The sequence below is a fragment of the Ambystoma mexicanum genome, chromosome 9 (genome assembly GCF_040938575.1).
Source record: "Ambystoma mexicanum isolate Mex_15411 chromosome 9, UKY_AmexF1_1, whole genome shotgun sequence".
NCBI lineage: Eukaryota > Metazoa > Chordata > Amphibia > Caudata > Ambystomatidae > Ambystoma > Ambystoma mexicanum.
In genome coordinates, this window is record NC_090931.1 from 258,132,287 (window position 1) to 258,147,051 (window position 14,765).

At 45.9% G+C, this 14,765-nt stretch overlaps 1 protein-coding gene across 2 annotated transcripts in view; it reads left to right on the forward strand.

Annotated features, from left to right (window-relative positions):
* Positions 1 to 14,765, forward strand: part of MNT (MAX network transcriptional repressor) — a 217,942-nt gene that overhangs the window by 60,542 nt on the left and 142,635 nt on the right. For both annotated transcript variants that reach the window (XM_069614574.1, XM_069614573.1), the window contains exon 2: positions 9,688 to 10,228. In XM_069614574.1, coding sequence (XP_069470675.1) covers positions 9,688 to 10,228 — 541 coding nt within the window. The remainder of the gene's footprint in view (positions 1 to 9,687; positions 10,229 to 14,765) is intronic.

Genomic DNA, 14,765 nt, shown 5'->3' on the forward strand with positions numbered 1-14,765 from the left:
CAACCGTTGGTAGTGCTGGTGGCATAAATGATCAGACACATGGGTATCTGTTGCTCTACATTGTATTTTTCTTTGGGAGTGTTGGCCCTAGTTTAGGAAATGAAACCGGGGTGGAGGTGACGCGCAAGGGCAATATGCAGACCAGGCACTGAGGCAGACCGCCTGCTGAACGTAGGACCCTTTCAGGCACTGGAAACTTTAAATCCATCTTCCCGGCACGCAAAGGCAGCATGCAGGGATGGTCTCCCGGTGAGTCTACCGGTTTCAAGGTGCCGTCCTAGAGAAGTGCTCACAAAACAGGTGTGTTTGCTTGCGTGCAGAGAGGTTGCTTGAGGATATGGGACTGCAGTGTGTATTGTGCTGCCACACCACTAACCGAGATGGCGGTGAGAAATGGTCCCCTCAAAATAACTGCTAAAAGCTCCAACCACCGTAATGGCACTTATCCAGGAAACTCTTTGATTTTTGAGATTGAAATCTTATTGGGGAACCTACATTGAAAGGAAAATCCATCTCTGAACAAGGCAGACTCGTTGGGTCCATCAGATATACTAATTCCACTAAATGAGCATTTTAATAATCCTTCCTTTAAAGAGGCCTCGGAAAAAATAATAATTTGTTCAGGATGAAGAACATGAAAAATAAGAAAGATGCAGAGACACCCAGAGAGTCGAGTGAAAACATGTATAAAACCTTCCCTAAAACAATCTTGGCTTAATTTCCAGATCCCCCGAGCTTCACCTTCATGTTGTCTATTTGATTCAATTGGCTCACTGCAATCACATCTAAATCGTTCAGAGGAAGTAAAGGAGCTAGAGGACACTTGAATTGTAGCAGAATCAACATATGCTTCTCCACAATTGGTACAAGAGAGAGACTCCGAGGACCCCCCAATGTGAGACACTATTCATTTGTTTGAAGCACCAAGGTTAAGTTAATGCCACCTAAAATTCACAAGTCACTGTGAGGGAACACGCAACACATTGGCAATATAATCACAGTAGGGATAATATTACATACACGCCCTGTCGATGTCTCTTTTCGAATTCGAAAATGAATTAAAAAAAATAAAGTATCAGAAAGATGATTACAGGTATGTAATGTTTGCCATCATGATTATGGCTGTATAGTGCTATACTAAGCACTAGACACACTCTAATTTGGCTATTCGTTCTGCATAACATGATCTCAAATGACCACATACCGAAATGAACACCCTCCTAGATTCCTCTGTATTTCGGGACACCGTTGGGTCATCCATTGAGAATATTGAAAATACACTGCTGTAAGGTAAAGGTGTCAAGAATAACCCTCAACTCCCATGCAAATGAGTTCATCGCCCAAACATATTGAAATGTTATTTTGCATCCCAAATGGCTATTACAAACCATGATAATGCTCAAGTGGCAAGTATCCAATTTTGAGAATGGAGATGCGAGCAACCTGCTCTGCCTTTTTGTAGGCAGGTACTGATGGTAATTCTGTGTCGGGCAATATCTAACCTATCTCTGATAGGCCATTCAGCTTGTGGACAGTGCACCTGCTGTAGCTCTACCTCTAGGAGCACTGAAATGAATTTGGGTCTCAAAACACCTTGGCGACAACAATAATTTAGCAATTGCAATTCTACGATGCTTATTTATGCAATTTGGTGCCCGTGCAACTGATATACATTGGTAAAACTGAGCACAAGGTGAAAATGCGAGTTGGAGAACATAAGAGCTGTATCCGGAACAGAACACAAAATGCCCCCCTGGTAGACCATTGGGTCGAATTTTTACACAAAATTGAGGACTTACACTGGAGTGTCCTATGGAAAATTACCCCTCTGGGGACACGAATCGTGACAAATTAAAACTACTTCAAAAGGAACAACGTATGATTTTCCTTACTAAAAGCTCTGAAACAGGACTGAATGACAGACTAGAATGGGCAGTTTAAGACGGCCATCGGTCCTTTCGGTGACCATACCGATCAAGTTGTATTTTAATACTTAGTATTCATCTTGGGTTTGGTACTGTGACTTTACGGGTCTATCCAGTGGCCATAGTCAACATGGCCCCCAAGTCCAGACTGTATTTGACCATGCCAATTTAATAGCCTTCTAGTCATTCTCCTTGTGTATTTCGACCTGCAATACCAAGCTACACCTTTTGGTAGTGCTCTAAATGCCTCGCTGTGAACTATATACATTTATGAATTCATTTTTTTATACTTTTCCACCGTGGTGACGCTATTTTAAAGCGTCACTAAATAAGGACTTCCAGGAGATTTTGGTCACTCTTGCATTATCGTCGGACACATATCACCGTGTTGGCATTGTGCACTATAACGATCCCCTCTTCTGTGGACCTTGTGGCTAGAGGCAACCTATTGCTTTCCCGTTGTTCCATAATTGAAATGCCAATTTACATTCTTGCGAATGGGCACCCTTTAACGGCTTTTTTCCACGGGTTTGACGAACCAATGGCAGATGCACTGTTGAATGCCCGCGCACCAATGATTGTTGAATAGTTGTTTCCACCCGATTCCGTTCATTATCCGCACGGTCTAATACATAGTGGGGCTACTGGACTTCGAGTCCCAGCACATCGCGTGGTACATACACACCTGGTAAGCAGCTGTTGAGCCATGTGCCCCCAATGAAGGGAGGCGCTTAAGCTAATAATAGGCTTGCCTTTAAAAACGGCAAGAGGAAACTGCGCTTCTATTGCTCGCCGTGCATTGGTAGCAAGGAAAGACGAACGCTTCACCGTGATTGATTCCAGGATGCGTCAGAATCCCGTGGGCTTTACTCCTTGGACTTTGTTAACAACGGTTATTGCAACCCCTGCTTCTCCTTGCAACCCGTGCCTCTCCCCTAAACCCATAACATTAACATCAAACCGTCCCCTGCACCCCCAACCAGCACAGATTTTCAGCCCCCCTCACGGCTCAAACGCCACTTATCCCTTCAGCAATAATCTCCCTGTAATTACCTTTGCCAAGGGCTCTTAGAACCACCCCACTACCTTCAACCTCTGCACTCATGCTGTATATGCACCCCACGTCCCTCTACCTGCCCCCCAGCTCCGCTAGACCTGGCCATCCATTGGCCATCCCACCGTCCATCTTCATGGGGGCATTAAGTCATTCTCCCATACAGAGTAAAGGCCCTCCTGATCTTCAGTTGTATCAATTGAAATCTAGAGTTGGGATACCTTGCGTGTCTGTGTGCACATGTCTGACCAGAGATCATTAGTGACGTCTACCTGCAGATCTGCCCATTTGGAACAGGCGTTTTGCTGCGGTATGGGCATGCGTTCCTGTATAAGTCAATATAAAGATGACACTAGACCTCGGTTGTTACAGTGCTGGAATATATTCTGACGGCAAGTATCATTTCCAGCTTCTATGGGGAATTTACCCACTGTTTCTTGCACACCTTGCGAAGGCCAGCATATTGCAACCACTGACGGAGCACGGTTTGTGAGCATAGCAGTGTCGTCGGGCTGAATGAAGTTACCCTCAGTATATAAGGTCTCCAGTGTATGAAACCCATGTTGCGTCCAAATGTTGCATGCACCAGTATCTAGGTGTGGTAAGAAGGGCATACAATTCCACAATGGAAAGTCTCTGTGGTATGGGGCAGGTACCCCCATTTCATTCCATATTTTGGCCCAGGCCAGTGATGAAATGCTGTCTGGGTCGAACCCACAGTTGTCCATGAGTCGGGGAGGGAATATCAGGGACCGTAAGTCTCTACCACCAGCTGAGTTTTTCTACCCGTGCATGGGGGTGGGAGTTATCAGAGTACCAATAGGTGGCAAAATGCGCCTGCGCTGCCATCCAGTATAAGCAGAAATTTGCGGCCATAAACCCCCCCTCCTCCTTCTCATATGGTTGTGATGGTGTGCTCCACTTCCCGGAGTGCCACACATTTACATATATCGGATTCTAATTCCTGGAGGAATGCTTGGCCAGGCCATAGTGGTATATTAAGGAATGGGTACAGTAACTTGGGAAGCAGTCATTTTAAGAAGTGCCATTTTGCCCGTTATGGTGACGGGCAAGCGGGACCGGCTCTGTAGTTTCCCCGCAGTTATCATATACATTTTGTAATGGTGTTCATATAACTCTGGACTCTTTCTAGCCATCACTCCCAGATATCGAATGGTCATAGGAGCCGATGTAAATCCCTGTAAGTCATGTGGAGGAGTAGTGGCATCTGTGATGGGAAAGAGTTCAGATTTGCTCCAGTTGACTCAGTTGACTCGCTGAAGCTTAAGACGTTGGCCATAATGGGCTTTAGGTGTGTACATGGATCTCGTATGTATATAGTGCATCGTCGGCATAGAGAGAAATGATTTCCGGCTTCCCTGCCATCCTGATCCCTCAGTGTTGTTCATGCCGTATGAGGTCTGCAAAGGCTTCAATGACCTTTGCAAATATAAGGGGTGACAGTGGGCAGCACTGCCGAGTGCCTCTTTCTATGGCATAGAGCAGGGATAGTACTCAGTTGGTGCTGACCATGGCAACTGGGGGTGTATATAAAGGGCGCAGGGAGGCCAGAAAACATGGGCCAAACTCTCATTTGGTTAAAACTGCATACATGAATCTCCAGGACACAGAGTTAAATGCTTTTTGGACATCTAACGCAGTGGCTACCGCTTGTGTGTCAGGGTCTGTTTGGGTAATATATTGAAGAGACGCTGCAGATTCAGTGCTGCGGACCTCCCGGGGATAAACCCAGATTGATCTGGGTGAACAATGTGTGACATAAATGACATAAACCATGTGGCCAGTATCTTCGCAAATCTTTTCAATCCTTTTAATTAGTGGGAGGAGCCTGTAGGGGCCACACATTTCCGCCGGTTTATCAGGTTTTGACAAAACTGTGATGTCAGCTTTGCGCATGAAGTTTGGAAGCGCCTGATTTAAAGGATTCCTGCCACAGTTGCAGGAGGTATGGGGCCAGGCGTGCCTTGAAGCACCTTCAAAACTCGGCCGTGAGGCTATCAGTGCCGGGGTCTTCCCCGAAGGTAGATGCTCAATTGCCTGGGTGATGTCAGATATGGTGATGAGCAGCTCCAGAAGGGCTTTGGTGTCTTGGGAAAGTTGACTGAGTGGTAATTGATTGAGAAACATATCAATGTCCTCTAGAGAGGGTATCGGCGTTAATATAGAGGGCCGAATAACATTTGGCAAATACCTCATTGATAGCTGTTGGTGTGTGAACTAGGTTAACCGTAGTATCCGCGATCAGCGGGATACACCCACTGCCCCTCTTGGTGGGTGGGACATACGGGCTAGCAGTTTGCCGGGTCTATCACCTTGCCGGGTCGATCACCTTCTCTACACCTTCGAGCAGCTCTAGGGGCATCAAAGAACTTTATTTCACGCTCGGAATGTACTCTAAAGGTGTTGAGTGACTCTTTAATTTGGGCCACTGTCGCTGTGGGGTGGTCATCCGTCAGCCCGCGCTCTAGCTCCCTCAGCCCACTCTGCGATTTTCTCCATGTCTTGCCAAATTCTGTGGACATTGCTATCCCGTGTATATATACTTTGAAGAATTGCCAGCATGTGCTGCTCAGAGGCACTGAGCTGGCCTTGATCTCGAAAAAGTATTCTATGTGATTGGCCATAGTGGATGCAAATGCCACATCTAGCAGCTCCTGTGATTTAAAACGCTGGTTATTCCAGGGCCTGGGGAGTGTGGATACTGTCGGGTATATGCAAATCTGGGAGTGGTCCAAGTTGGTTCTGGGGAGCATGTAGGTCTTCTTGACCCCTCCCATTAACACATCGGAAATGAGCCATATGTGCATGCGGGAGGAGTAGTCGTGGAATGACGAGTAGTATGAATAGGTGCGATCATTGCCGTGCATCACCCTCCAGGCATCAACCATACCCAGAGAGTGCATAACTGTATTAATCGTGTGAGCTGCACGCGTTAAGGATCTCTGGGAGTGTGTATCTATCCAGGAGCAGGTCAAGGATTGTGTTCAAGTCTCCCCCCAACAGAATCGGGACCAGTGGATACTGGGCAAACTTATCAATAACATCGGCATCCACATTGGGGGCCGTAGATGTTTATCAGTAGTATCTCCCTCCCAGCTAGGAATCTGTATACCATAACATATCTCCCAAGAGGATCCATATCAATGTGTCTATGCTGGACGTAAGAGATTTGTGCACTAGGATCATGACCCCCCCCTGGATTGGGTGGAATATGATGTGTAGAATCGAATCCCTCCTCATTGCTTGGCGAATCCCTCACATATCGCAGAAAATGCATGAGTTTTTGTAAAAAAAGTATGTGGGCCTTGCGTCTTTCTACGTAGAGGTGTATCTTGCGTCTTTTAATAGGATTCCCAAGGCTGCATACATTGTCAACTAAGGAACTTCACCCATCCTGACACAGGCCTTAATAGTCTGCATCTCCCCTTGGACCCTGCACCCATGCCCCAAAATGTGTCTCCCTCGCTGACCCTGAAATTTTGTTGATCCTCAATTCATGTCAAGTGTGATTTGTATCTCTTAACTTCTCAATCTCGCCCCCCACCCGTATCCCCCCTCCAAACTTGGGTGATGATTTCCTACTAACAATATAACAAAAAAACAAAATGATTCCCGATTTACAGTGCAACATTGCATGGGGTGCCGTGCACAGACCAACCCGCGTATTCCCGGACTGAGTTGCATGAAAAAAGGATATATATTTGGAGCTTCCTTCGAATCATTGTCCATCAGAGGGCTGTGTGACATTGGGCACCCCTATGTAAAAAGTATAAGCAGTCTCTACTCCGAACAACATAGGAAGCAATAGAAAAGTAGCCAGGGAATAACTAGCGGGTAATGTAGAGAGGTCCCTCGGGGTATGTAAGCATCAAAAGTATTTTTCTCCTTACGTGAGTGTTTTCGTTGGCTGGCCCATCAGGATTCGGGGTGCTGACAAAGCCCTGTCTAGGAACTTCATTGCTTCATAAGGTAGAGTAAAAAAGTAAGTCTTGTCGGTCCACTCCACTCGCAGCTTGGTGTGGTATAGCATGGCGTATTTCAATTTTCCGTCCCGCGGTGGTTTTTTCACTGCTAAAAAGGATTTTCTCTCCTGCTGTAGTGCCACTGAGAGGTTCGGGTTAATATGGATTCTGCTCAATCCTAGCATTTGATCCCCCTGTTCACGGGCTGCTCGGAGAGTAGCGTCTCGATCCCGGTAGTTTAGAATACGAGCAATGATTGGACGTGGAGGTGCTCCGGGTTTCGGTTTGGGGGCTAAAGATCTGTGTGCACGTTGGAGGGCGAATTGGGGTAAGAGTGTTGTCACCAGAAGTGGTAACAGGGTTGACGTAATGCATTGTTTGAGGGAGGATTCAGTGTTGCTCTCTGGGACACTGATGATGCAAATATTATTACGTCAGGAACTCGATTCCAGGTCATCGTCATTCTTTTCCACCTGGAGCACTCACCTGGAGAGCGTAGTAAGTTCTGCTCTGAGCACAGACACACCATTTTCCACAGTACCCACTCTTGTCCCGGCTTCTTCCAGTCGCTGATCCGTCCTATCCATATGCACCTTAATAGAATCTATGGTGCTTGTCATGTCATCCAGTTTACTATGTACCTTAGCAAGCCCCTCCTGCATGCATGCCATCATTTGCTGCATCTTGGTGAGCTGCACCGGCATGCAAACTGTCTCCATGGCAGTAGTCGCCTATATGACAGCTGGAGTCGCAGATGTGGATTTGGTATACTGATTCATGGAACGTTGGTTCTTGGAATTCCCTTTAGTCCTCTTTTGTGGTCGGACAAACGGGTCACATTAGGGAGTGGGACTTTCTGACAAAGTGACTGCATTTAGCTGGTGGGATGTTTTCTGCAGACTGTATCAGTGTAGAGGGGATGTTAAAAACAACGTGCCCTCACCCAGCCTCTCTGGGGCGTCTCTCCGATCACTCAGAACGACGTAGGCACATACCCTGGAAGCCTGTAACTTTGCAGATAGCAGGCAAACTTGTGTGAGTGTCTCCTGATTGTATTGCCAGTATCTGCAGTATCGCAATGGTCACTTGGGCCCTGGTGGTGTAGCAGCAGTCTGCAGCCTCGTATGGTGGTCCAGGGGGTATGCGGTGTCCCCTCAAGAGTGTTTTATGGGGTGATGAAGCAAGAGGTGCGCGCCCAACGCTCAGGCTGGTGCAATAGTTTGCAGGTTGATGCAGGGCCCCGCCGATCAGGTTTTAGTTGGGGGGTGGGGGACCTGCTAAAATCAGCGCGATCTGGCCAGCAATGGTGTCTTCCCCAGCTGGGGCCGCCTCAGTATAGGAGCTGGTGTGGCGTTCTTTTGATGTGGCGTGCTGCCGGCCCAATTGCTCTTGAGAGGGAGGGTGCAACAATCCCCTTCCCTCTGTGCAATTTCCACCACCGTGTGCCCTCAGGGGGTTGGGTGCTCTGGTGCGCTATGGCCGTGAGGCAGCGAGGTCGTGTGATGCGACAGGCTGAGCAGGCTCCCGCTCTGCCCACCGCTTGTCTCCGCCTCGGACTGCAGGCCGCTCGCTCCTCATCTCATACACCGCTCTACAGCTCATCTCATACACCGCTCTACAAAGCGGCAGATGGAACAGAATGTGGACGGGTCCGCCAGGGCTCCGTGGATCATGCTGAGTATGGAGAGAAATGCTTGTGGAAGATATTTCTCGTCTGTGGATCACGCGGGGTGCAGAGCTCTATCCATGAGACGCCATCTTGATTGCTGCGCAACAGTGACCCCTGCATAAACAAATTCTAACAACCATATATGTTCTACCAGATATTCATTTACAAAACCTCTGTACTGTACAGGATTGGGTACCATAATAAGGATATATCTAGCCACTTTCATCTTGTTAGACCCGCGCATCCCCATCTTCATTGACCAAATTGACGCTACTGCACCTCTCGTTAGGTTAAAGTATTTGTGAAAACATGGATGCTCTATTTCACATCCTCTGTCTAAACCTTTCGATCTTAATTTGGTCATGTGGCTGCCCTTTTAGGGCTAGCAATGGAATCCATGTGCTTGCTCTATTGTCCCAAGCTATTCTTTTGAGATTGTGTTTTTATAAATTAGGGATTCTGGGTGCTATAAATGTGTGTCAGAGGATTCATTGTGCGCATATTGCTCCGAAACGTTGATTAGCCCAAACGTACTACTTTCAGTGTTAATTTCCTCATTGGGACTAGTCTTCAGGCATCCCCCCCCGACCCCTATTTCAATTCTGCTCAGGCCGTCGAGAGCACCGAACTAATGTGTCGTCTAGCCACACAATGGTGAAACATTTTTGTTTTGCTCACCCTGCATAGTGCCTCTTCTATTTACGCTGTTTTTACACAGAATGATTACATAGTAAAATGGCTGTACTTGTACTAAATCTGTGTCTAGACTGCAATGCCAGGCATCTAAATCTTGTGCAAAATCTACTGTATCATTTTTGAAAAACCCTCTTGATTTGTGCATGAGTATGCAACATACTTAGTTCACTATATCTAATGGGGTTTTGCGGGCCTCCAATGTGATGATATGCAAGGCTCATCAAGATGGGCACTTCCCATGCATAGACGTGCAACATCATTCTCGACCCAGTTCTTGTATATACTTAAGTTGACACTACCAAAATAATGTATCAGTCCGGGTATACCAGGTGTATAATCTTTGTTTGCATTTCTTCACAGAGGAAAATGAGAAGCTCCTCCTCCAAAGAGACGATGAAGATGAGCAAGAAAAGAAAGTTATTGTAAAAGTTGAGGTCCCAGATGAAGAACCAGACCTTCCTGTCTCCCCACCTGTCCCTGTTCCGCCTGTCCCGCCACCTTTGGTAGCCCCAATGACTGTCCTACCCCTCCCAGTCGTCACCAGTGTGCCGCCACAGGCTATCCATTCCACACTGTCTGCTCCCCTTGTTCACCGCCACCCACCAGTGGTTAGCACTTCTGGCTTGTGCAAGGAACTTTCCATTGCACCCGCCACCCAGAGGCCTTGTGGACCTGTCCTTCCGGATCTCCAGAGCAGCATGCCAGCCATTGGGAGCCCCAAGGTGCTGCACCAATACCCTTCTCCAGTGCTTACCATCTCGCAGCACCACGTTGTTCAGCCAATACAACCACAGCCTCAGCAGCCTTTACAGCAACAGATGCCACCATCACAGCTCAGCGCTCTCCGTCTGGCTCCAGCTGAGGATACAAAGCCTAACGAGCAGAAGAGAAGGCCTGGCGGGTAAGGTCATCATGTGTAGGCCCTTGTTATCTACCTTATTCTGACAATGTCCTTTTAACCTCATTGAGAATTCTAGGGGGAGGACTAAGAGTGCTTGCTTGACCAGCTTGTATTGTGTTTGTCACTGAACAAAGGAAAAGGCAAACCCCTAGCTTCTTTCACTGCACATAATTTTTGGAGAACACTGGCCAATTGTGTAGGTACTCGTGTATATTCGGGTGAGTTCCATGTAGGAGTGTGTGTGTGGGGTCAGTAAGCAATTTCGCTCAGGGGGTTAATGGTCTTTATTTTGGGGCATTCAGGGTGGATGAATTCTTGTGCCCAGAAATTCAACCTGAGGACTCTTAAGCTCCAGAAAAGAGAAAAAACACTGGGGGCGGTCAAAATAAATGAAACTGATGCAGTGGCTTATGTAAGTTTGGCACTGGCCTAATGATTGATTGATAACACACTCTGTGTGTTTAGCCTGCTGTATAGAAGTTGTAATTCCAAAAGTGAAGCTCTGGAGATGGGCGGGAGAGGGATTCATTTAACCTGTATAGAGATCTGTCTCTAGTCATGTTGGCTTTGCCCATAATACCAATAAAATTATGTTCACTGTAAGAAAACATGTCCTTGCTGTCCGCACCAATGTTGCCACTCTTCTCACCCGTTTTTAAGAGTGAACACTCATGTTGGCTTTGCCCATAATGCCAATAAATATAGTATGCCACTGTAATAAAATATGTTCATGCTGGGCTGTGCCAACATAGTCGGTCTCCACCGTAAAAATATTGACATTTGCTTTGCCCATGATGCCAGTAATAATGTCATGCCACATAGAAAAAACACCTTTCCGTGCAGGCTGTACCAACATGTGTCCTCTCAGGAAGAACACCTAGACTGTCTTTGCAAATAATGTTGTAAATATATTTCCATCCATGCCAATTGCACCCTTCCAAAAAGTCGCTCTACTGGCTCCTTTTCATGTCCCCCTTCGAACCACCCCAGTATGATGGTATATATTTTATTTGTATCACGCTCATACACAAGTGTTTCCCCTAGTGCTCCTCTGTGTGCTACAACACACACAGCACCCCTCACAGACTCACTGTCATTTGGAGCATTAATACTCGCACAACATACACATTGATAGTGATGCCTTATTTATTCAAGGACTTAATCCATGCATAGGCAGGAGGCAGGGTTCAGGTGCCTCAATGCACATCTACTTCTTATCTGATATAGTCGGCTGGCGGGGGTGAAGATGCATTGTTTTTCTCTGAAGGAACGGGATTTCCATTGTTCATGCTGGCAAATTAATGGTGTGACGTCAGGCAAGGTCTCACTATGCCTTTTAGTGCTATGCACATGAGACGGTGCAGGGCGCTGACAGCCTGCAGCCCTGGCGCGTGTACATCACTTCAGAGACATTAGGAACACCACTAATCTTTGCATTTTCAAAGAATCTGGGATGTTGGGGACAAAATACGGGGGGACAGTACCCCCGTATGAGACCCCTAACTCGAGGTAATGGAATGTGAAAAATGTGACTGGTAATCGGATGGAATGGCATACCAACACAAGTAATTTTGGGGGGTTTGTGGTGCTGCACATACCAAGTACGATATTGTAGCCCTTCCAACAGACATCAAACAGAAACCCTCCACTCTACAACCGATTTATACCACAACCTCGGCTAATACAGCCTTGCATCCTTGCACATCACTCATAACCAATGCATCTTAGCACAGCAGGCATACAATCCCCTCCTTCGGACACACATTCCTCAAAACACCTATAAATTGGCCCGCACACAGAGCTCAGGGTACGTCCAACCTGCAAGCATGAACACCACGGCAAAGCGATCTGGCATGCGCTCTCTCTCCCCACTAACCTAACACAGCCACTAAACATCTCTGATCTGCGAGAAGGATTGGAGACAATCCAGATGGCAGCGGAGCACAGTACAATTCCCAGTAACCTAACTTTTAAGTTTCAAGCTAATAGCCAGGCATACAAATTCACTCGTCCGCTGCACGTGCAGAATTCATAGCATTTTTTACCTGTCAAAAGTCGATTATCACTCCTAAATGGCTAGTGACAAGTGCAAAAGGGCCTGAAGGGATGGTACTCGCCTTTCATCTGTTAAATACATTTGATGCTGCAGTATTTCTAACTGTTGACATCTAGATTTTAAATAATCCTGGGTCATCTGCATTTAACTAGAGAGCCTGGTATCTGTATGGGCCCAGTTTTATGAGCTGGTTTAAAAAGAAGGTCCAGCTCCTGCTACATGTTTATCGAAATGCAAAAATCAAGGTTTTAGTTAGTTTGAAAATGGATTTAGGCGGTGTAAAGCTATATCTTGCCTATGTTTTAAAAGTCTGCAATTAAAACAGGACAGTTCTATGTCAAGGGCCTTAGTAACTTGCAGATTCTCCAGGACGATTCAAGGATTTTTATTATCAAAATCAGAGTAGGGTGTACTGACTGTTCGCATCAGCAAATTCTGAATTATTTCGTATTATAACAGGTAGTATGATTGAATTGTTAGAAAAATCTGCCTGTGCAATGGAGAGCACCGGACTGCAGGGAGTGAGGGGGGATTATTAAGTACCAAAAACACACGAAATTGGACCGTATAGGGCCCCCCACCTGAAGGTTTCCCTATTCATCATTGTCACACACTTGGAACTCAGGCAGTTGATTCTTCATCATTTACATATTTACCAAATGTATGTATTCCATCTATCTTGCCCTCCTACCAACTAAATTAAACCCTTGTGTATTTTCCAACCCTAGGTAGCGCTGATGGTCCGCTTATCTGGGTTGAGGGGATTGATTAACAAGCTTGCCCTATCGCTTGTCTAACACAATTATTCCAATTTGTTTAAGAAACGCATGTCATCTTGGCTGCAACATTTGTCATCTACTTAGCAAATGAAATGCTTACAATTTTATTTGTTTTATATGCAAAGCAGATAGTTAAAGATGCCTATTAAAATTGTTACCAATCTCTCTATTTGTTTACTATGAAATCACAGCAACAAACAGATCGAGATGTTTCGGTGTTCTACCCCACACAGTAAGCCAGAGTCTTGAATATTTCGACTTTTTTATAGTGTTTGCGGAGTGTATTTTCATCCTCTTCCATTGCTCATGAGGATAAATCTGCGACCTGTGACAATGTTACTGGTTGTTCTCTTTATCCCAGGTCGGAATTCCACATTTTCATAATTGTGTTAGACAAGCAATATGGCAAGCTTCTTAATCTATCCCCTCACACTAGATAAGTGGACTGTCAGCACTACATAGGGTTACAAAACACACGAGGGTTTAGTTGGTAGGAGGGCAAGATAGATAGAATACATGCACCTTCTATGCAGCCCCTTTTCCTTTACTATACTTAACTACCTTCACACAACAGGTTCTACCCCTTCCTCGCAAATATCTCACCTGCACGCTGCTTAAATTCGTCCGACAACTCCCCAGTCTCTTGGTCCATCTTCACCTCCTCTGAACATCCCACCTCTCCTGTCTACTTTCATACAGTGGACTGCTGGTTTCGTTTTCATTGGTTGCAGCGCTCATCTGACTCTGTACCAATTCGTGCCCGTCTCTTCCCCGGGAGCTGCTAAATTCAGGTGAGATGCCTTTAAAAAAAACAACCTCTAAGCCACTCCATCTTCTCCACCACGGTTTTGTTAGCCGTCTCTGGGTTTCATGCCATTTGAGTTCTGGGTATTTCTGAAGTGCTGTTTGCTGTTGGGATATGCAGGCTTGTATTACATTTTTGTTGTCTTGTTTTTTTTGTTCTTTCCTTCTTTAAGAGTCTGGTCCGGGTTTTCTAGGTTGCTCTCGGGATATTATGGAAAATTAGCTTCTGAAATGGAATAAAGACAACTGTCCAGAAGGAGTAGTGAGAGGCATTATGTGACAAGAGTACTACCATTGATTGGAACAGCCCACCCAACTGCCCCATAACGTGCCTCCTATCCCCCACTTCTCACTTTCTGTGTCGGTGGCAGGGTTAGTGCTGGCTTGAGTTTACTGCCCCAGGTTGAAAATATTCCCACTCCTCTCTTGACAAGTTGACCCTGACCTTGTCACATCTATGATCGGATCATAAATGTTGGCTTTATAAATTTGGCTTATCACAACTGCATGAACGGAATAGTCAAAGGCATGGAATTTGAAACCTCCTAATCCAGCCTGTTTGAGGCACACATTGACAGTTTTCCACTAATGAACTCTTCTCATATTCATAAGCTTGAAATAATTTCTTCTTGCCAAACAAAGCGCGTTAAAAAGAAATCCTGTTTTTAACAAATGTACTGGGATCCTGCAATTATAGAATCGTTAGTCCCGCAACACTGAGCTTTATCCCTTTTCAATGTTTGAGTTCTGTTGGGGCATAGGATTTCCCACAAGTGCATCCAAGGAATTCATATTTTTTCGTCTGTCCTAGGCTAAGTACAATAGAACATTATTACCAAATATTCCCTTTCTTTGTAAACGGGATTTAGTTGTTTCTTATTGTGGTTATTTGCGGTTT